The sequence below is a fragment of the Struthio camelus genome, chromosome 2 (genome assembly GCF_040807025.1).
Source record: "Struthio camelus isolate bStrCam1 chromosome 2, bStrCam1.hap1, whole genome shotgun sequence".
In the NCBI taxonomy this organism is placed as follows: Eukaryota; Metazoa; Chordata; class Aves; order Struthioniformes; family Struthionidae; genus Struthio; species Struthio camelus.
Window position 1 is genome coordinate 39886156 of NC_090943.1, and position 23168 is coordinate 39909323.

General features: G+C 39.8%; 1 protein-coding gene across 8 annotated transcripts in view; it reads left to right on the top strand.

Annotated features, from left to right (window-relative positions):
* The window catches only part of CREB5 (cAMP responsive element binding protein 5), a 259174-nt gene that overhangs the window by 68470 nt on the left and 167536 nt on the right, over positions 1-23168 (top strand). For 7 of the 8 annotated variants that reach the window (XR_011139664.1, XM_068935245.1, XM_068935244.1 and 4 more), the window contains one exon: positions 20056-20228. Coding sequence is in view for 7 of the 8 variants with exons in the window: in XM_068935245.1 (XP_068791346.1) it covers positions 20056-20228 (173 nt within the window). In the remaining variant the exon portion in view is untranslated. Of the gene's footprint in view, positions 1-8568; positions 8601-20055; positions 20229-23168 lie in introns of those variants that run through there. The other variant, XM_068935249.1, reaches the window with a different exon arrangement.

The following is a 23168-nucleotide window of genomic DNA, read 5'->3' on the forward strand; positions in this document are numbered from 1 at the left end:
AATTAAATGTGTATATAAATGCTTTTCTGAAATGAGGCCAAAGTCCATGTGCTTCAATAGTTCTTAAACATATGTTTAACTTCAAGCATGTGTGTAGGGGTTTGTTGAATAGAGATAGTTTGCTGAATCAGGACTTCCCAAAACGAAGATTTAAAATTGCAAACAATCCTCTATTTTAATGTATTTTAACTATTGCCTCTCATGGACTATGCATAACTATTATTCTGTGAGTCCTGCAGGTGAAACATATTGTAGTTTGGTTGAGCAGCAATTTAAGAGCAAAAAAAATCCTTCTGATACCCTAATGCGACAACTATCTTTTTTACTTCCTCTAGTAAATACCTTAATTATGTTACATGACAGGAAATAATAACTGGAATTTCATGTTATGATTAAAAACTTACTGCTTTGGAGGAATAAAAAAGATCTGTTACCTAGAAAGCTGCAACCAATTATTATTTTTTTTCATTTCTTTTCTGAGATTTCTGTATTTTCTGACAAAACTTGGTGATACATGTGTGCCATTATTGACAAAACGAATGTGAAGCACCTAGCCAGTCTTCTGCATACATACATTTGTGTGACTTCTTGAGAAGGTACTTTCAAACAACAATAACAGTAAAGAACAAAACAAAACAAATCCAGTAGACTTTTTCCACTTACCACCTTCCATGTGCTGTGGTAGAAGGGATAGGGCCACCAGCCCTGGTTTTGTTTTGGTTTATTTTCTCCGTTGTGGATCCTAGGGAGGGCTGGGCATAGAGTAGGCTCCAGAGAGCAAATGCATCCACTGGAAGGGGAAGGGGAAGGAGGCGGTGTAGGGAATCTCTCTTTCGAAATCATTCTTAAGATACTATTAGCAATAGAGTGCTTAAATTGCCTTCCTGATGATAGGCAGTCTAGATAGAAAAAAACGTATTTTACCATTGTAGTTGAAACATTTACTACAGTGTTTCAAAACAAAGTGCACTTCCCTTGTTTTTATATAAGACGGTAAGACTTAAAAGTATAATTGGGCTTTCCCTATCTTTTCTTACTACTTTTCAATATTTGGTTCCTCTCATTCCATCTTCAGAACAGCTAATCTGTATCCCCTGTGAATAGTATTATCCTGACAACACTGCAGTGAAAAGAATCAAGACTGCAGGACTTCTAACAATGCCCGTGGGCCCCAGGAATGGGAATGCCCTGAAAAAAATGTGCTCCAATACAGCTGCCCTTCATATTGTTGTCTCCCTATCCAATTTACTAGAGAATTTCCCACTGGCTCTTGGCTCATTCCCAAATGAGAATGTAATCTTTTAAAGATTACACTGCATAATGGAGGGACAAGGAGCTCTTTATTAACTGGGATGGGGAGTCACTTGCTATTAGGAAAGGGAGAGAGATGGACTGTAATAGTGTTTTGTGAGCTCTGCTTTCTGCCCCTTCTTGTCCCCTCTGTGATAGGATGGCAGGTTCAGAGTGGGAAACCACTGCAGCTGCACTATAGAAAAAAATAATTGAATGTAGGTTATGATTATGGCAATTACTTTTATATTGTGAAGGATTATACCATAACTATTATATTGCCAACAAGATTAAGTTACTAACCTAATACCACCGCATGTTTTCAAAAAAAAAAAAAAAAAAAGCCCTGCTCGTTCCAGAGTTGATGCACTCAAAGACTATTAATACAGTATGAAAGAACTGAGAAGCTAAGGAACCTAAAGTGCTGTCTGTATAGTTATTGCTTGGATTGGATCCCTGTCACCTTGACTTCACTGAGCTGTGCTAACTAGATGCCCTCGCCCCTTTTTGCAATGTAATGCAATGTGATATTCGGGTAATTTTTAATGCTGCCTCTTTCTCCTGTTGAGCAGATAACCTTCCACTGCTAATAATAAAGTGGTAACCAAAAGTAAACATTGTGATAGAGAAATTTTAAGAACTCCACCAAGGGGCCATATTCTGCCCATGTAAACCTAGTGAACTTATTGGAAAGCTTTAGCAGCAAAATATTTTCATACTGTGCTCTTCTTTTACTACATACCTTTTGAAAAAGTTGCTTAGTACAGAGGATATATATATATATGTATAAAATGACATAATATTAGGTGGCTTCTGGTATAAGGTGAATTTTGCTCAAGTCAGTGGAGTTTCTGCAGTCTGCAATATGCCTTCTGTCTGCATCCATTGACAGGTCATAAATGAGACTGTTATATAGATAGTACAGATATTCTATAGACTGTGCATGCTAGGAGTATAAGCTAAGTTAATTATGCAGGAAGAGCAGTTTCCTTTTGTTCATCATCTGGAAAATGAGTAGAAAATTAAATTTTGGAGACTTCAGAAATATATCACGTGTTAATCATTACCAGCAAATAACTGGCTTCGTGGAAAAACCAATGTTCTGTTTCTAAAGAGGAATGTTGGTGAGCAATATAATTTTATTTATTTATTTATTTATTTATTTATTTATTGTTATATGTTATGTGCCGAATGATTTCTTAAGCAGTTCGTTTCATTTTCATTGTGTGGACATTGACATTTCTTGACACTGCTCTGTCTAATGAAAATACCTGTTATTACACAAAGTTATTTGATACCTTGGGAAAGATTGGACATGAATTTGTAAATCAACCTTTTCTTCCTCCTTCTCTTTTCTAATGAAGAACTAGAGTCATGGATAACAAATTGAAGTCAAACAGGAGCACTGTTGTTTTTGGCAGGATATGAAACCTCTAAAGGGCAGCAATACCTTATTTTATTCCCCCTCCTTTTTTTTCTTCCTCCTTCCTTGCCTGGATCTTTAGTCTACAGAAAAAGAAGCTAATCTGATTTCATGATCTTCTTACGCTGAATCCTTCTGTTTCCTAGATTACAGATCTGACCAATGTCATGTATGAACTGTTTGACTCCATGACATGGATACTTTGCTTTTTGACCTTGCTATTTAGTCAAGCTCAAAGGAGTCATGTAGGCAAAAGCTGCTCTAAGTTTCCTTCTGGGATTGGGAGCACTGGGTGCTTTGCAAATGTTTGTATTTATAGTTAGTTTCATAATTTCCTTGTGGTCTCTCACTAGGCTAAAAAGGTTATTCCTCTACTGCCTAACTGCAAAGCGTCCTTTTGTCAGGCGAGGTATCTTTCCATTCCTTGTCTTGGCTTATTTCATTTTCAGGCAGTCTCTACATTCCAGGTGAAATGCCCTGTTATTAAACTGCTCCAAGGACTTCTCAGGTTTTTCACTGGTGCATTAGATCCTCAATGACAGGAACAATTAAACAAGGAATCAACTTGTTTTCTTGTGTCTCCTATGCCCAGGCATCTTATCGAGTCTTTCATTGCTGCTTTCTAAAAGAGAGAAGATCGCAAAATCGCAGAATGGTTTAGGTTGGAAGGGACCTCTGGAGATCATCTAGTCCAACCCCCCTGCTCAAGCAGGGTCCGCTAGAGCATATTTCCCAGGATCGCGTCCAGGCGGATTTTGACTTTTTCCAGGGAAATATTCGACCTCCACAACCTCTCTGGGCAACCTGTGCCAGTGCTCAGTCACCTGCACAGTAAAAAAGTTTTCCTCATGTTCAGATGGAACTTCCTGTGGTTCAGTTTATGCCCATTGCCTCTTGTCCTGTCACTAGGCACCACTGAGAAGAATCTGGCCCCATCCTCTTGACATCCCCCCTTCAGATACTTGTACACATTGATGAGAACGCCTCTCAGTCTTCTCTTCTCCAGGCACAACAGGCCCAGCTCTCTCAGCCTTTCTTCATAGGAGAGATGCTCTGGTCCCCTCATCATCTTTGTAGCCCTCTGCTGGACTCTCTCCAGTAGTGCCTTGTCTCTCTTGTACTGAGGAGCCCAGAACTGGACACTACTCCAGGTGAGGCCTCACCAGGGCTGAGGAGAGGGGCAGGATCACCTCCCTCCACCTGCTGGCAACACTCTGCCTCATGCACCCCAGGAGACCTTTGGCCTTCTTGGCCACAAGGGCACATTGCTGCCTCATGCTCAACTTGTTGTCCACCAGCACTCCCGGGTCCTTCTCGGCAGAGCTGCTTTCCAGCAGGTCAACCCCCCAGCCTGTACTGCTGCAGGGGGTTATGCCTACCTAGGTGCAGGACCCTGCCCTTGCCTTTGTTGAACTTGAGGAGGTTCCTCTCTGCCCAGCTCTCCAGCCTGTCCAGGTCCCTCTGAATGGCAGCACAGTCTTCTGGTGTGTCAGCCACTCCTCCCGGTTTTGTATCATCTGCAAACTTGCTGAGGGTGCACTCTGTGCCTTCCTCCAGGTCATCGATGAATAAATACATTGAACAAGACTGGAGCCAGTATTGACCCCTGGGGGACACTGCTAGCTACAGGAGATGAAAAGCTAGAGGTCAGTACAGGTTTATTACACATCTACCAGGGCATTGCAAAATGCTAGATCCTCGTAGCAACCTAGGTGCCCGACAGGCAAGCGTTACCTTTCACAAACTGGACAGCGGGACTTGTAACCGATGGGATGGACCAGATGCCTGAGGGCCATGCCTTGAGCTGTCCCAGGGGTTTCACCAGCACTTACTGTCCATTGGCTTTCCCCACCTCTGTGATCCATGTACTTCTTGAAAGCCTATCAGAAAATGGCACAGGGTATTTACTGCATGCAGGCTGTGTGATATGCTTGGAATTGTAAAGGCAGTGATACAGATTTGTGTGCACTTTTCTGTGTGCCCTCCCACTGTTAATAGGTAATAAAACACGAGCATTTTAGTGTGCTGTGGATTTTTTTTTCTTTGGTAGCCTTGTATTTAACTGCCATAAAGACCGAGCTGTACAATTTTTGAAGTTATACAAGAAGCACTCTAATACCACCTAGAGATACTGGTGTGTTCAAAAGTTGTTACAGAAAAGTTTGGGTGGTTTTCTTCATGATGCTGTTAAACCTAGAGCATAAACTAGAATGAAATTCTCCCTGCCCCTGCCCCAAAATGTCCTGGTTGACTTATTTTCAGGGCCAATGGGAAAATTCTGTAAGAAATTCCCATAAGCCACTTTTTGGGGTTTTTGTGTTCCCCCCGAGCTGTAACTTCTCTCAATAGCTTTTTAACAGTTCCTGTAGTTTTTGTATTTTCACTTGCATTTTAATCTCTGTGTCGGTGTAAATTGATGTTGAAATCCGTTTCAAAACCACAGCTGAAACTTTTCTTTACCAAAATATTTAGTTTTCAGTTAAACCTTACACAAGAATGAACACATGCAAGTTAAAGTAGCCTAACAAATCAACTGCTCGTTATTTGCTCTGACATAACTGGTCATGCAAATATTCTTTGGTTGCCCTAAACGTGAAGGAAAATGAGTTTGCTTCAACCATCTTTACTGAGGGATGGAGAAGAGCATGCTAAAATCAGTTACTATGGTTTGATTGACGAGCAGTAGTTTATTAAACTGCTGTGACTCAACTGTTGATAATCTGTTTATCATAGCTCAACTAACACATGCTAGGGTAGCTTCTGATCTTTTGAGCAGTGAGAAAAAACAGATCTCTTTTTTTTCATGGTACGATATGGATTGTAAACTCTTTGCATGAGGTATGCTATTTGCTACACGTCTGTACAAGACCAATAGTTTGGACCCATCTTTAAGCAATACTGGAGTGCAGAAAACTCCTAAATTATGGACCTTATTTTCACATTGAATCTTTTCAGCTGAATGATTTTTGTTGCTTTAAAACAATGCCTGTTTTCTTAATGTATGAGTATAACATAGGCAGCATATTGCAGTTCCTTTCAGTGATTTTTTGCTTGATAGAGTGACATGGCATTAGCATCTAGCGAGCAAATACATTCCTGTGGTGTTTTCAAAAGCATACAAGAAACCATATGTTTTCATAGGAAAACAGCTGTTACCAAGCATATGCTTTCTTAGATAGAGTGACAGTTATTAAAAGGGCAGAGCAGGGCTACGGCTTGTCTTGTAAGTTGAATAAAGCTGGCAATAACTGTCGCTTTGAATGTGCAGTGGCGCTACATGTAGATATTGCCATGTAGAGCATGCTGTAACTGGAAGGAGCAAGGGAGATTAACGTCCATAGTCTGCTGCTTGGAAGAGACAATATAAATCTCTGTCCTGCTTTGAGCTGTGAATGCCTCTGTAGGAGTTATAGTAACAGACAAATTAGCATAATGTAATTGGCTGGCAAGGTCAGCCCCTCTCCAGGAGCATTAGCAATGTTTACTGTAAGAAGAGACAGACCAAGTATTGTAGGGTAGTACGGTGTCTGTCCTTTTTGAAGGAAGAATAATCATTTTGGACTCCCTACCTCACAGACTTTCTACCATATCTTATTAAAATTTAAACTATCATGTTTCTACCTTAAAGCAAATCATCTAGAACAGCAGCAAAGAATATTCTCTACCATCACACAAATCTTCATTTATTTTTTTGCCTTGAGTTTGTATCTGTTTTTTCCCTTTCTCTATTGAATAGGTTTTCTGTGAATGATAAACTAATATATGCATCCCTGCCAATATCTAATAAATCCTGTTGGGAGGCTTAAAGTTTTTGGTCTTATTATATAGGATGTAATTAATAAAAATGCATAAAAGTAAAATCCAATAAAATCCGCCCAAACTCACCAACTTTCTTTTTTGGAATCTCTGAAAGTTTGAAACTCTAGGCAAAATTTTGGGCCAGCTTGTGCAATCCAAACTCACTAGATTTAGCTTTGCAAAGCCTGTCACAACTGTGGTTCAGAAGCACGAGATGCTGCCCCACATTTTGAAGGAGACCTTGTGTTGAGACACAAACAGTCATGACTTTTTAGCCTTTGATCTTCAATTTGACGATTCATGTCAAATATTTGAAAAGAGTTCAAGCATTCAGTTCTGAAATATTTGAGAAATGGCTTTTAGGATATCACCTGAGGATTGCATTGCCTTTGCCTTTATGCTAAGCATGAGCAATGCTGAAGGTTATCCTATTTAACACCTCTCTTAAGGTTAAGTCTTTAAAATACTCTCTCTGACCAGGAGTTGTCACTGTAATTTCCCTAGAGAACTGGCAGACAGGCTAAAACATGCACAGGATCACCTTCAGAGCAGTATCTTCTTGGAAAACTTATTTCGTTGTGCTTAGACAGTGTGATCTGATGGAGTTCTAAAGCACAGTCCTTTCTGTGGTCTTCTGTTGATGAAGAAAAACCCAACAATTCCTGGACTCCAAGAAAGCAATTATCTGAGTCCTGTGTAATAATATCTTCCAACCTATTTCTAGGTTAGATGGGTTTACAAAAAGCAGTACTGTTACTGTGTTCAAGGGTAATGTGGTCTTCTTTCGTGCTAGTACTCTATCCATTTTTGAGAACACAGCTGTGATGCTGCTCTTGGTTGGCATTCCTGACCCCTTTCCTCTGTCCCTCAGCTTTCAGGTAGTAAGTCACTTTGGCTGTAAACATCCCACTGATGTACTCTTTTTAGGCAAAAGGTGCTGTATTGAGAAGAGCAGTTAAGAGTAACTGTTTGCTATGTGTAACTCGTTTGTTCCTCAAGAATGCACAGTTTATTTATTAACTCAATTGAAACTCCTGCTTTCCATTGCTTGAACTATCTTTTGCCTCTTTGGACAAAGCTGTCTATTCTGCCGGATCACACCATTACATGGGAGGAACAGTTGTTCATTATTTAGGAGAGTAGAGGAAGATGAACATTCTGGCTCATCAGACTTGAGTGAGGCCTCACCATAGCATTTCAGAAGTGTGTGGTACTCTAAAGGAACGTTATATAATTTCCACAGGATGGCTCCACACAGCATTTAATTAGTGTTACTGGAAGCATGTACATCTGGATGATTGTTTGTCTGGTATCATTATCAAATATAGTACAGCTTGTTTGTTGTTGTCTCCACTTACTCCAGTCAGAAAGGAAGCTGAGCCAAATGTATCCTACTTTTATAATTCAGAATTCATTCCTTCTGCCATTACCATATAATCTCAGTAAGATTTTTAGCCTAGTTTTTCTAAAAAGACTAGTGATTTTTAGTGCCCAGTTTTGGATGCAAAACCAGAAATGCTTTAATTACATCCCTTAGTAATTTTCTGCAGATGATGAGCTCCCATCCTCTGAAGAATAGACCTGCAGTGCTGTCTGCACTTGAGCATGCATCCCTTCTTTGCTTTTGCTAATTTATATGCCGTTCTTTGCTTTCCTGTTTCCATTCACCAAAGAGCTGTTCTTTTGTTTTGCTATTTTTCTTATGGTACTTGTCACACAGCTCTTTCTATATCATTTGAAAGTATCTTGATTGTGATCTGTTGTCATTTCTGTGAGCTTGGAGTTCACATGCACGCTACTCTGGAATCCTCTGGAGTTGCTTTTTTCAAAACATTCCTTCTGCTCTGCTGCTGCTATAGTATACTAGCCTCCCTAGGTATACTATGTTGTCTCTAAAAGCTATTCTCCACTTGTCGTTTCCAAGTGCTCTGTAGTTGAAGATATTATTCATCCTGTTTTATATACAGGGCAGAAGAATGTGAAGTAATCTGCTCAAAGTCATGCAGTAAATCTGTAGAAGAATGAGGAAAAGAATGGCTATGCAATTACCAGTGTACCTGACCTTCAGAACACCTTTTGAGTCCAAGAAGTAATATTTCTCATCTCTTCCTCTTGTCCCAATCTTTGGAAACTGTATGTTCTAATTCTACGCCACTTCGTTTATTGCTTAGTTTGTTTCCTATTTCCAGTAGCTCTTCTTCTGGCAGTCCCCCGAAAGCTGTGCTTTAAGACCAAAGTTGCATGCCTTGGTCTGTGGCCATTTTTCTTTTGCTGAAATGTGTCAGGAGCAGGATCCTGTTGGTTTCTTTTTCTTCTAAATATGCTTGTTCTTCTGTTCTTGAAAGTTGTTCTTCCTGCCTCTCTACAGAAGGTGACTGCTGAAACGACAGCATTGACGGGCAATGGTAGAATGGTTCCCCTTAGTCAGGAATCAGCATGTTAGTTCCCTCATTGCCGTTTCAGAGAACACTAACACAGTTTCTTGTAATACCTATTTGACTGTCCGTGGTTCTTGCCATACTTACTGAAAATGAGCTTTTCTTAGCTAGAAGAGCATTTAGCTTCTTTGCTTTCTATGTAGGCGGTCTGATTGCGTTTCTGAACCCCAACAGTTTAAATTTATGGCTACACAGATTATTACTTCCCTCTGAATACTTCCAGCTGATGAGCTTAATCTTCTGAATTCTTTCAGTCCACAATACAGACTCAACTAGCTCTTTTCTCGCAAAACATCAGGCTAAAAATGATTGAAACGATTGTGGATGCTTCAAAGTTCACGCTTGCCCTTGTGATTACTTCCCAGGAGGTTTGGTGAATTAACTGGATCGCAGTTTGATGCTTTGGTGTTCCTTGTATGATTTGCACTGATCAAAACCATTTGCTTCTTAACCAGCTCACTTGCCAGTGCAGTCCATGGGTTAGACCTATGATTCCTTGTAAATAGCAAATGGTCTGGATGTTTTATGAGACTTCTGCTGGCCTGATTCCTGGACTCTTTCAAGCATTTTCAAGCATAATCCCCATGTAGTATGCCATGGGACCTAGTAGGCCCAGCATAGCTGCTGCAGTGGGTGAGGGTTAAAAGAATATTTAGGATGTGCTTTTTATTACCAAGGTAGCAGCATTTCCACTTGACTTCTTAGCAGAAAAGTGAAGCCTGCTGTTTTTCTGCTTGAAACTGCCTGAATGGAAAATCACTGGGTGTTTTGTTGCTATCATCCTCATGCTCCTTTACCGACTGCTCTGTCTAAAAAATCTTCTGGTCATTGAATGCAGTCAAGCAGCCATTGCTGTAACTCATGCATGATGCCAATAACTTATGCCAGTGAAATCAATGATAAGAATTTCAAAGAAGCTTTAAATAAAATGTAACAAATTTAAATGCCAAAACGCTGTCTCTGTGAATTTGCTATTAAGAGATTATAAATGGTTTGCCTAACATTGAAAAGCTTAGTGCCTTCGGTTAGCAGTATCAAAGGCTTGTTTAAAGCAATTCCTGGAGGACTGCCGCCTCCTCCCTCTCCCCCCTATCCCCCGCTTTCTGTTTCACGATGGATAAAAACAAACTCCTTACAATAAAGAAAGGAAGGCCAGGTTTTCAACTACCCTCTGACTGGCCTCCAGATCTGGCAGCTGCTTTTGGATGTCTAATTGCTTGTCCTGCAGAAGTTGTCATGCACCTACTTTGAGGAGGTACTTTGAGTACCCGCTTTGTACATGCATTCTGTCCGGTGTACAGAAATGAAATGATAGTTCTGGAAGAATTGCATAGTAAAGCTTAAAATAATGTTTTTTAACAATAGTTTCCCTGTTTTCTGAATTCATAGATAAGTATTAGATGCAGAAAAAAAGTGCAAAATAGTGGATAAGGCACTGAACTGGGAGAAAAGAGCACTTCCATTGAGTCCTGATTTTTGGCTATGCAAATCACTTACTTTCTCCCTTTCCTCGTTCCTCTTTCCTTGCTTTGTCTTTGGACTCTAAGGCTTGTGGGCAAGTGTAGTCCATCAATGTGTCTATACAGATCTTAGCACAATAAGGCCTTGATTTCAGCTGAGGCCTCTAGGAATTACACCTAGTAAGTATACTGGCAAGTCTTGTTTCTTCCTTTTAAAGTTTCTTACTAGCCCTTACTAGCTCCATTTGAAATTCATGGCAAGCTCCCTTGTTTACAGCAATCTAATGGGACCCTAATCAGGTCCCTAAGATAACATTATAGACATAAGCCAGTTTTTCCTTAGACGGAGCTCTATGGAGAATGTATTTTCTTATAAATATGCTCTTTGTAAAAGGGTTTGTTGTTTTGTGTTTATTGGTGTTCCATCTGCTCTAGAGAATACATTTGAGAAAAACTAGCTCCAGCATGGCATATAATGTTTCATTAGCAGGCATAACCTTGTTTATTTGCTTTTTAAAATTGTATTTAGAAAAGGAAATCAGTTTGCACCATTGACTTGCTGCCAGGTTCCTGTTTATAAATGTCACAATAGGCAACTTGGAAGAAAAGAAATAATCAGTTCATGGATTTTGCATAAAGTATGACAAAAACTGTGTAAAGCCAGGCAGCCAGTTGTGCTTCCCCTACTTTGCAGCCTCCCCATTAGCAGGACATTGTGTGGTGTCAGCAGTGCAAAACACCCTGAGTGACCCCAACTGGGCTATGCACACTTAGTGTTACTGACGTTTATTTGACTAGAAGAAGCTCTTTGTGCTATGTTATTTGAATGGCTATCTTGGGCAACTGATTGTGTATGAAATAAGTAACCCTGAGGAAAAGGCGACATATCTGTAGGAAACTTCAAGACATAAGCATGCAATCTGATGTCATCTTTTCTCATAGAGAAGCTATTTCCTTTTAAAATCTGGTGAGACTAGTCTTCTAAAATTTCCTACTCCTTTAAAGTATGTTCATTACATTTCCGATATATCTTTTTTTTTTCTTTTCCTCTTGCAAATGGATTATCATGGGTACATCTGGTACACGCCATATATTACACACTATATATGTAAAGAAAGCTCCATATGTCGAAAGCATAGTCTGGACAGACATGCCGAAAAGGGCATGAAGAGGGTAGTGGGGGAAGAGGGGAGGGAATCCTGGAAGACAAGGGTCATCTTTCAGTATTCATTTCTACTGGTAATTAGAGGGCACCACTGAATGTCGGTAATTAGATCATGTCACAAAAATTAAGATGAAAGACCAAAAATTCTAAATCTCCTGCATTTTGTTCATATCAGAGGAGTCAGAGAGCGTTTGCTTAAAACAATGGCCACAGTGGAGGACCGGCAGGGAGGCTTAACATGCCCCTGAAAGAAGTTCATATGAATTTTCCCCAAAAGGTGCAAGGAAGAAACCAGAGGAGTTGACTGTGCTCTTCATGTACCCTTGATGAAGCTGGTCAATGTCTCTTTCTTTCTTTTCAGTGAATAATTAATACAGTGAAATGGCTCATTTAGACATTTCGGAGTTATTTGCTAATTTGATTATAATTGTCCAAGTAGGTTTATCTGGAAAGACAATGTTGGAGCTGGTGTTAAACTGGCATTACGGAATTAGGAACTGGTAACATCCTCTATTATCCCATTTCTGCCTTTTATCCCCTGCCCAGAGGAATAGTCAGGTCTTTTTTCTGTCTTGGCCTGAAGTTTCTTCACCCACACATCCACACGCTCTGCAATCTCAGATCATACTAACCGCCATGTTACAAGCTCTTCTGAGCTGTCGCAGTCGGTCTTTCACTTCCACATCTCCAGTTCGTTTAAATACAAACAATGTGGTGAGGACTTGAGCCCAGGAGTCTTTCTGCCCACTGAGCCTGGTGGGGAGAGTCATGTGCGATCTCCCCAGCTCTGGGACTGCTACAGCAAGAAATGACACAGCTCCAGCTGGAGAAACGGAGGGAGACCTACTGAGGAAAACGGTGACAGGGTGAGGATTTCTGTAATGTAGTTATTGGGGAGAGAGCTCCCAGTCTCTGAGATTCTTGTGACAGGCTGCGTCTGGGGGCAGAGGTGAAACAGAGAGGCACATTAGAGGTTAGCCCGCAGCACGAGCTGTATTGCTGAGATTTTGTGTAGGGTTGTCACCCTGAAGGCAGCAGCCTTAAGAGGATTAGTAGTGCTTAAATGGGCCCGTCGGGCTTCAAGTTATGGTGATGACTGCTGCCGTCTTGAGATGGCTTATACCTGGCTTAGCACCTCATATGCCTGTCCTGCATCTTTTGCCATGTTTCTTAGCAGGGCCACCTAATTTTCTGGGGATTAACAAATTCAGATCTCATTTGATCTCAAAAAGACTTCCCAATAACATAATAACATCTATTAAAAGAAAACACAATAAAGAAAATAAAAAGATTATTTTTGAATTTGTTTTTTGTTTGTACCTCTCTAGTAGCAGCCATCATGTCCACCCCCCCTTTTTTTAAGAATAATTCATCCTAACTTAAAACAAAAATGGAGTATTTTTGCAGGTTCTAACATAGATATTAAGGATAAAATCTTAACAAAGCTCCTGACAGCCCCAGTACACAAGCCTGACCAGTTAACAGCAAATGGCCACTTAGGCATTTCTGTGAGACTTAGGCTCCAAAATACTGAAGATACGTTAAAAAAGGACTTGGACCACCTAATTGCACAGATACTTTTAGAAGTGTTAACTTCATTGTCAAGAAATTCTGGGCACAGTGCTCTAAAACAGTATCTGGGCAGCATTTAAGCTGTGGTCTGTGAACTGCTGGTGGTCGCAAAGCTGTGGTAAGTCATCTGCAACTGGTCTGTACAACCATCTTGCCTTAATTACACAGTTTATGATAAGAGTGCAGAGTGCTCGCTGAAAAATTCAGAGGGTTGACAGAGGTCTGTGATCCAAAAAATTGGAAACCAGTGGCCGAGACTGATAAGTACAGATTCAAAGCTTTCTGATTTCAGAGAGAGCAGTGTTTCCCTTCTTTCTCCATCTGCCTATCATTACCTGTCATTTCTGAGTAAAGAGTTTAATTTTTCTTTAAATTTTTACCCCTAAGGAGATCAGGTTGATAACATTTGACTGAACAGTGGTACCCAGAGTTCAAGAAGTCAGATTTCTCTCTTACTGCGCCAGGCCTTTGAGTTTCCATATGGATAGCTAGCTGTGATCCATTTTGGGGAAGGACTTAGAAGAGGCTTGGGAGGGGGCAAGACTCTTTCTGCCTTCTGGGATCTGTCACTTTTTTTTTTTTTTTAATGTGCCGTTTTTATCACACAGCTGTTAAGTGAGCATTTGCCTTTCTTTGAAATGTTTTGAGGAACAGATCCTTTGGCATCACTTTTGTATTTTTCTGTCAGCCTCTTTCAGTGACTTCATATCTCTCACTAAGTAAGGGAATTAAATGGATTTTAGCAGTCTGCAGTAAGATCTTCTTAGAGCTTTGTCCCTGGGCTTAGTGTTACTACACATTTTTCAACAGTTCTTTTCTGTGCCATTTTTCCTGCCTTAGTGCTTTTTTCTCATTTAAGCTATACAGATGTTACAATTTAAAAAAAGTATTGCATTTCAATCTATCTCCATCAAGTTTACGCTCTCCCATCTCCTGCATAATGGCGGGGTTTTTTTTTTTAGTTTAGATTTTTGTAATAAACTTTTTTTTCCTATAATCCTTCAATAGCATTAGCAATCTGTCTGACTCATTTTTTATCTCACTTTTTTTCTCTAGTTCCTCTGATATGTTTGCTGGTATTGTGTGGACAGTGAAGGTGCAGAACTTGGATCTATGGTTATGGCAGCTTAGATGTGGTGCACTGGGAGCAGATGAGACAATTGGAATGGTGTGAGGGTGTTTTCCTTATATATTGATTTGAATAATGAGAAAATAAAAAGAGATTGGGGCTGTTTGCGGGGAGATTTGGTAACTTTTGTTTTCAGATATCCTCCTCTTCTGTCAGAAGAGATTTGATAGGGACTCAGTAATTTTGATAAGAGATTATATATGATTAAAATAATTTTGAAGTATACTGCTATTATTTGGCACAGTTAGCCTGTAATTTTCTTTATGATATTGGCTTCTAAGATTTTAAGCTAGCAGGTTCTTCAGGTGTGTGATCATCATATGCAATTGAGGACTATGTCACAGAAGGCTTCCACTCATGTCTATATACGTATTGTGGAGTTACGATCTCCATCATCAGGCAAGATGCTACTGTATACTTTTTTAGAAGTGCACACGTTGCTGTCATTTAAATCTGTATATTGGTTGTCCTGAATGGTGTGTGTCTGTAGAATCTTTTAGAAGACTGTAGATTAGAAATGTCTTTTTTTTTTTTCCTGTAGAGTGTCTAATATCTGAAAGGGAGACAGCTTAGAATATTTCTTCTTATTAAAATGTTTTACTTGAGAAGCCAGGCTGTATCAGGTCTAAAGTACTGCTGTGTCTTTGATTTCTGTCCTTTAAATATTTCTTTTTAAAGTTGATACCTCTTCCCTTGATTTACTGGAAAAACTCTTGAAGTTGTTGTTTGGGAAAATATAGATAAACAATTTTTGCCGAAAACATAAAAAAGTGCAAAAATGTGCTTTTGTCAGCGTTTAAATGAATTGAATTGTCTTCTTTTTTCATGGGAAATACCTTCTGATTTTAGAAGTTATATAATATTCTGCAAATTGGTCATATATTTTATGTACAATTGGTTATAGGTTAAAGTCCTCTTCATCTAAAGGCTCACTCAGAACAATCCTGAATGAGTTGTCAGTTCATATAAAACTGGTATTCGCAATGTTCATAAAACCTCCTAGTTAAAAAAGCATATTAGGAGAATATAAGTTATCTTTGGTTCAGAAACTAGCTCTGATTGATAGTTTAAAAACACAAACAAACCCTATATGAAACTCAGTATACTACAGTGGATAGTAGAGGATAGATCCATCTTCTTCATCCTTTGCCTTTAGTCAATAGGGATATGTGGTAAAGGTGGTGTGTGTGATGTGCACGGGTGTTTTACTGGAAAAGCTGTGTTCAGCAGAAATGGTGACTGCCTAGAGTCACAGGGCGTTTTTCGCCTCTGTCTACAGAGCCATCGTTTCTCTGCTACGCATGCCAACAGGGCGTGTGTTTCTTGCAGAGTGATGTGTAATCTTCTCCACTACAACATGGAAGAATGACCTCCAGAAGTTTTTAGTGTTTAGAAGAAAGAAGTGTGTTGCTTTTCCAGGGTTAAAAAGTTGCATGGGGAAGAAAAATGCTCAAATGTTCTCTTGAAAGTTTCTTGATTGTTGTTAAAAGGGGAAATATAGTGAAAGTAGGCAGAAGATAATATGATGTTGGTCTATCCTCTTTCCTCTTGCAGTTGGAGAGGCAGAGAATGAGCACCTTGATTTAAAAGTAGTCTGTATATATATATATATATGTTTTACTTGAATGCTGGAAAGCGTAGTATGAGCCAATGGGTACAGGGGATATTTCTATAAAATTTCTTCAGTGTTATATAGGATATAATCCTAGTTTCCTCTTCAGTGAGTGTGACTGGGAATTTTGGTGGGAAATGAAACTTAGCCCTAGAGGAAAGAAATTCCTGGGTATCGATCTTAAAGGCAGAAGATGTCTCTCATGTCTCTACAGCCCCTGGCCTGTGGGTAGCCTGTTCCTTGTGTGGATGTTTAGGCCCAACTGTGATCAAATTAATAATAACAATTAGCTCAAATGCTCTCTCTGAATGCTGAAGGACAGTTCTGAAGATTTCTGAGAAAAATCTGTGTATGTATCATCCTCTCTCCGAATACGGATATGATTGAGGGCTTGCAAGTGTTAAAAGCAGAGGAAGGGCTTTGCCTGTAGCATGGCTCCCACTGACTCCTCCTCTGAGCTTGGGAGCCCCCCATCTTGTAGCAATTCATCATAACCGTCAGCTCAGGAACTGGAGGAGAATGAAAAGGGGAGTCAAAGTGAGATGTTCTTCATGGATCCCTGGAGGAAAAGCACGCAGAACTCCTTAAAAACAGAGCTGGAAGCAGCCTAGCCAACTAACAGTTTAATTATAAAGTGAGGTTCTCCATTTAAGTCAGTGTTACTATTTCTGAATTTTGCCTCTTTCTAGGAGGGCCTGAAGTCCCTCGAAGTCGAGTCTGCAAGGAGCACTTTAATATCATATCCAGATGTGTTCTGAGTCGGGTTCAGAGCTCCACATGGCAAGGTCATTCTGGGAGTTCTGAAGACCATCTGCGTTGTATCTGCATTGAGCCTAGTCTTGCTGTGCTGGTGATGCAGAGTCATTCTACATGTCATGATGCATAGGATAAGATCAGATAGGCTTAGAGTCAGACCTATTGTGCCTTATCATCCTACCAACTTTCAAAGCATAGGCATTGTCATTTAGATATGAACTTGCTTGAACTTCTCTGTAAATTTATAGACATCTCACCAATGCAGATTATTCTGAGACTGGAAAATCCTTTTCTTGTGAATGTGAGAGTCACGTTGAGTTTGACGTTTGGTTGGAAAATCTTAGGCTTTCTCTTGGCAGCTTTGTATATGTATGTAGCTCCTGCCTAACAACAGCACTTGCATGACTGAAAAGAATGGACAGCTGGATGCACTGACGGGTTTTCATTTTGGTTTTGCTTTCCACACATCAGGCGTTCATCCTACTTTCTGCATCTCACTGAAAACATACAGTTTATTTGAAATGGCTAAAATGTTGAGTCAGCATTACAAGTTTCTGTGTGTAAACTAGCAATTACAGATTTAACATCTCATGTGCAATTAAAAATTTTCAGACCCATCATTACTCAAAGCATTTCTATCTTAGAGAGGTCTCGAATTATAGAGAAAAGGGGAAAGAGAAGGAGGAGAAGCAAATGGAAGCATTGAATCCAGGAGCACAAGAATCTGATGTTAAATCTTTAAGGAGTTCTGCTTTTACATAGTACCATGAAAATTTGGACAAGGACTGGGGTACTGCCTATGTGAAGCTCGTTACAGATTTACATCCTGTCTCTTTCCAGACCTCTTTGACTTACGGCACCCTCCCTGTTGCCTTTAAAGATCCTCCTATTTAGTAGATCAGCGTTGTGTCTCTTGGAGAGAGACTGGTCTAGGGCAAGGCCTTCTGAATCCTAAGCACCTTTAGATGAATCCTGTTACTTCATGGAGGCAGCCCTTTTTGGAAGCAAGGCATGTGTAGGCAGAAGATCTGTGCTACCAATGGCAGGAGGCTTTTGCACAGCATTGCAGAACAAACTCATTCTGAGTGGCTGATATTTTTTTTCTTTATTGCTCCCCTATGGACCCAGAGGTACAAGTACTATATACCTCCCTTACGATTTAACATTTCCTCTAATAAGCGTACTACTCAAAGCAAACAGTCAATACAGAAATATTGTGAAGGATTAAGAAACTTATGGAAGGACAGTAAGGGAGACATTAAATGAGGTTTAACTTTGAAACAAGGAAATATCGCATAGTGATAGGTTTTAATTGGAACACATGCGTTTAATGTAAGGGAGAAGCTCTGAGAAGTGATAATGTTAAAGATTTACTAGATGATGGACAGAAATTAGGCATGGTTTTGCAATTCCTGCAATGACCAAAAAAGTATAATTGTGAACTCTAAAGTAGATTTGGCTGAAAATTTTTTTTCCAGTGAAACAGTTTTTCAATAGAAAATGCTAATGTATTGAAGATGTATTTTTTATAGGAATGTGCTAGGTCAGGGAGAAATTGTTTTGGAAAAGATTCCATATATCTAAGGTTGTAAGAGCCTGATGGGTCACGATCTACAACTGGAGTATGAAAAATTACCATTAAAGTCTTTGGTCTGGCTTCCTCTTGCAATCCCTGCTGAATCCAGTGAATACGGACTGTTCTATTGGATCTGATTCAAATTGTGTAAATTATTTACTGGAATAGGAACTCAGAACTGGGTCTTCTACGTATAGGGTGAGTGGCCCAAGCGTAATCAGCCCCTCTGCCTCTTTATTTGTTTACGAAAACTGGAACAATTCCTGTAAGAGAAACGAGAGTTCCCTACGTCCACAATAGCCCGGGAAATAACCTGAAATAGGTAGTATTTGTGAGACAGGGATGACAGCTAAGAACTTCAGCCTGAGTCCTCTTTTTATTGGCTCCTTTTCCATGAAAAATGTCTTCTAAAGCATTTATTCTTGTTCAGTTGAGATGGAATCTTTCTTTTAGATCTGGGGTTCAAACTAGGAAATGAATGTACTATCAAAGATTTTATCACGCTAAACGCTCTCCATCTGCCAAAGAACGTCAAAATTCAGCAGCCCATCAGCACCAGCATTGTTGTTTACTTTCTCTTGAAGTTTTTGTAGTTTTTCTGTAAAAGTGACAACTGAATATATCCTCCCTGTGACATCTGTAGAATATTGTCTGCGTCTCCTGACCTCCAGTTTGAAGCAGAGAACTGAGTTCCTTTCATGTTTTCTCACCAGCTTTGTCTACCATTACCTTGTGTTTTCTGTGTTTCCTAAATAAATGGGGTCATAAATTGGAATTCTGCATGAAATTGAACTTTACTTTTCAGTGCTGAAGCGGTCATGGAAGATGATTTGCCCGAGTCTTGGTGCGAGAGTGTGGACATAAAGGATTTTTTTTTCTTTTCCTCAGCCTACCACTAGGTGACAATGGAAAGATTTTTTTTTTTCTTTTTCCTACTAACAATCCACAGGTTGATCCTTGATAGGAAGAAGAGTGCTCTCAAGGTTACCATATCTTTCCCCTGTATACACAGTGGATTTTCTCTGGCTTGAGGTGTTTGTTTATTTTTAAACCCAGGCCAAGTCAAACTCTGTGGTTTAGCAACAGTGTGTATTGTATGTGTAGGGATAATACAGGAGAAATTTTATTTTGGAGTTCCCTCATTATTATCTCCCATGGCTTTTCCCCTCTGTTCTCCTTTCCCTTGACTACTGTTTTCTTCAATCTGTGGATGTAAGTTATGTGTGAACTTTTTTTTTTAAGAACTTTTGAAGGGCTCCAAGTTACCTGAAGCATAGGCTCTATATTTGAAAATACAATGCTATTATTCTAGGGCTCTAGGATATTATTGCTATACAGAATATATGGAGGCTAATAGAAATGGCTGTTTTGTGACGTACCATGTACTATTTGTTACTTTGGGACTGTAAAACTTGATTTGCTTGTCAGTCTGAGCAGACCTCATACACAGTAAACAACCTGTATAGTAAATCAAAGTGCCATGCACTCACCACAGAAGTCATTTTCAAACAAAATATATATCACATTCAGTCAGGAGAATGTGTGTGCTAAATGTCCCCATTATAAATCACAAGTCAGAATCACAGAAGAGTGATGAGTCAACTTGCAGATATTTTTCCATTTATATTGCTCTGTAAAAGTAAATAGTTATTTTTCATTTCTTTATGGCTGTTGGTTACAACAAGATCTGTCGACTTGGGATTTGCCAAGAGCTAGTAACGTATCATTTTGTTGATGCTTTCAGATTTCTAATTGTAGTCCTATAGAACACAAAAACAAAATAAGGCTTTTTTTTTCATTTTCCTCCATCTTCTCCCATTTCTCTTCCTTTCACAGAATATCTCCATGCATAACACAGTTGGAGGAGCGATGGCCGGACCTGGATCTCACCAGCTCACAAATACAAGGATGCCAAACCACGACACCAGCGTTGTGATTCAACAAGCCATGCCATCTCCACAGTCCAGTTCTGTCATTACACAAGCACCTTCCACGAATCGACAGATTGGGTAAGTCCATTTCCTTTTTTTAATTTCTCCATATTTCTTGTTCCAGTAGGACCAGATGTTGTCCTCTTGGTTCTTAAGGTTATGGAGTAACTTGATCTTGTCACCATGCAGCAAGAACCCCTATAATACAAGTTGCAGTATGTGGCGAAATGGCCAGGATATTAGAGCTATTCCAAACCTGTCACTTTGGTTCAGTGGGGATAGAGTGTTCTGCTTGCAGGGAAGCTTTCCCCTGCAGTGTTTTGTTTTTATCTGCTTACATTTCAAAGTTAACGCTGTTCCTAAAACTGTTCTAGGAAGAAAGACACAGTATTTCTGGAGCTCATCCTTTCACTTCCTTCAACGAGAATTTTGGGCTCGCGGTAGGATTAGGCTATTTCCTAGGTACTCTCTATATTTGAGAAATGGTTGGAGAAAAAATAAGATGACCATCTAGACAATGGAGTTTGGCACAGATTCCTCTGAGAACAGTTGTTCAATTTGTGATGATGGATCCATGTTTATTCTGACGCATTGACAGTATGGATGCTTGTTGTATTGGCTTGAATGCCAATTGTATGCTCATGTTTGGAGAACTGCATGTACAAAAACATGTATGTTTTGTACGCTCCATTACTTAAAGCCAACACGAGGTCCTCACAAGTCACAATAACTTGTTTTTAATTATACAGAAACTACGCAGATGGTTTGAGGGGTACAGCTTTTTGTGCCATAACTCTGAGAATTTGGGCTTTTTATGGATGAAAATGTATGGATAAAACATAAACCAGTGGACTGAGAATGAAACAGCAGTTTAGATTCATTTTCTGTCGTTTGTAATTTGGTCACATCCATTATATGATAAGTACAAAAGCAATCTCTGTCCCTAGTCATTGTTTAAATAATTAATTGATGAGCAACTTGCAGTCTCTTCAGAGTAAAACTGGAAAGTGAAGTCCTGGCACTGAAAGCTCAAAATCCAGTTATCCTTGAGTTTTCCTTCAGGATTCTTGGTGGCTGGCGCAGAAGACAGAGCACAGCTCTCCCTCTCCAAACGCCCTGATGGCAGGGGTGGCCTGGGGCACTAACTGCTTCAGAAGAGTTACACAGCCACAGGCAGAAAAAGAATTCCATCCCCAAACCCTATTCTGTGCTCCTGACAAAGCCCTTTTACTTTTCTTTTTCCTACCGTTCCAAGGTTTGAGTCTTAATACAGAAATCTGATAGCATGGGTAAGGCAAACATATTTGACAGATGTGCCTTTGTATATGTTATATATTGACAAAACATAGCGTTCACTGAAAGTTCATGTGCAATACCTTTCGCTTGAATGCCCAGCTGTGAACCCAAGAAAGTTGTCTTCTTACAGACATCCCCTTCTCTTTGAAGACAAAGACTCGGGGAGAGGGGTAGGAAGAACCAATTTCTTTTTCAGTTTTAGAAAGAAAAGCAGTTAATGTCATTATTTGGGTTAAGGATGATTAAGCTGCCTGTTCAAATTCTGACTTAATAGGTCTAGTGGTAATTATGATCCTAATTAAAACCGCCCTCCCCCCCCAAACATTTAGTACTCAGTGGTGAGGTATTTTATATGGGATTGTACTTGGCTTCCAAACAATTGTTTCTGTACAATGAGAAAAAACTGCATGTGATTTTGCAAGACCCTGTCAGTGAGGTTTTAGGTTTGCACTGGTTCGGGGCCATGATGATTAGAATCTCCAGAGTGAGAGGGATTTAGGATAAAAAGGCCTATTTCCTAGTCAGTGGTGAGTGTCTCATTTGGCAAACTGTGTCATGACATATCTTAATTCTCCTATGTGATTGATTCACACAGACGTCTCCTAAGTCTGAGTCTAAAGCTGCTCTATTGGGAGGCAATCGTGAGCATTTTAGTCTCTGTGTGAGTTGTTGTGTGAATGAGGCTTATGCTGTGACCTCCAGCATACTCTGTTCCCCATTCTTCCCTCTGCCTAGGAAGTTTTGTTTTTTTCCATGGTGTGTCCTAGGAGATAATAGCTGCATTTTGGACTTTATCTACTTGCCAAAGTGTTGAGCATCCTTGTTGTTTGCCTACTTTTCCTTCAGTCTTTTCCCCGTGGTGCCTGCTTTATTTATTCAAAGAACATATCTTGTCATTTCCATTTATCTTCATCGTACCCTTCTAAACAGTATTAAGAATTATGTCCAAGAATCATTCATGAGGAATACAGACTGGACAATGGTTTCAATATTAGGCAATTGAAGATAAATGTGGATGGGTTATAACCAGAAGATTCAGAGCGTATTTACAAGCTCTGCAAAGTTTGGTGGTTTTAGTCTGGCCTTACAAAGTTGTAATAGTTCAACTTTTTAATGAGCCCAGATTCTGAGGTGCTCAAATCAGTGGTTTTGGGTTGGGCTCCACCTGTTTTTAAAATGTCTGAAGTTGCCCCAAAGGGTATATGAGTCCTTACCATGGAGAGCTGTACCAGAGAATATGCCTTTTAATGAGCAATAAAAATGGCAGAAAGCAACTGGGTGAAACTCTCATTGAGTTCTGTAGGAGCAGGATCAAGCCCTAAAGGTTATATAGAACCATCTTGTAGGAATATTCTGATTTTTATCGCAACCACAAATATTTTAGTGTCAGACTATGGCCAAGCCACCTGCAAATGTTTGTGATGGCCCTTCTCCAATGAAAACAGAAAACAGCAATGAAAGTCTTCATTTAGACCCTGCTTGTAGGCTGTGTTCCAGTAACAGAGAGTGGGACCCACCTGGGCCCGTGCACAGTTTGTTTCGTGGTGAGGAACGGGTGAGTTCACAGCAGCTGACATTCCTGAGGGATGTCATTTTCCTCTCCTTTCTTCTCTTCCTCTCTCTCTCTCTCTCTTTCTCATTCTGTCTCTCTTTTTTTTCTATTCCCCATGCTGGCTCTGGGGGCTTGCATATGCGAAGAGATATTGACACAAGGCATGGGAA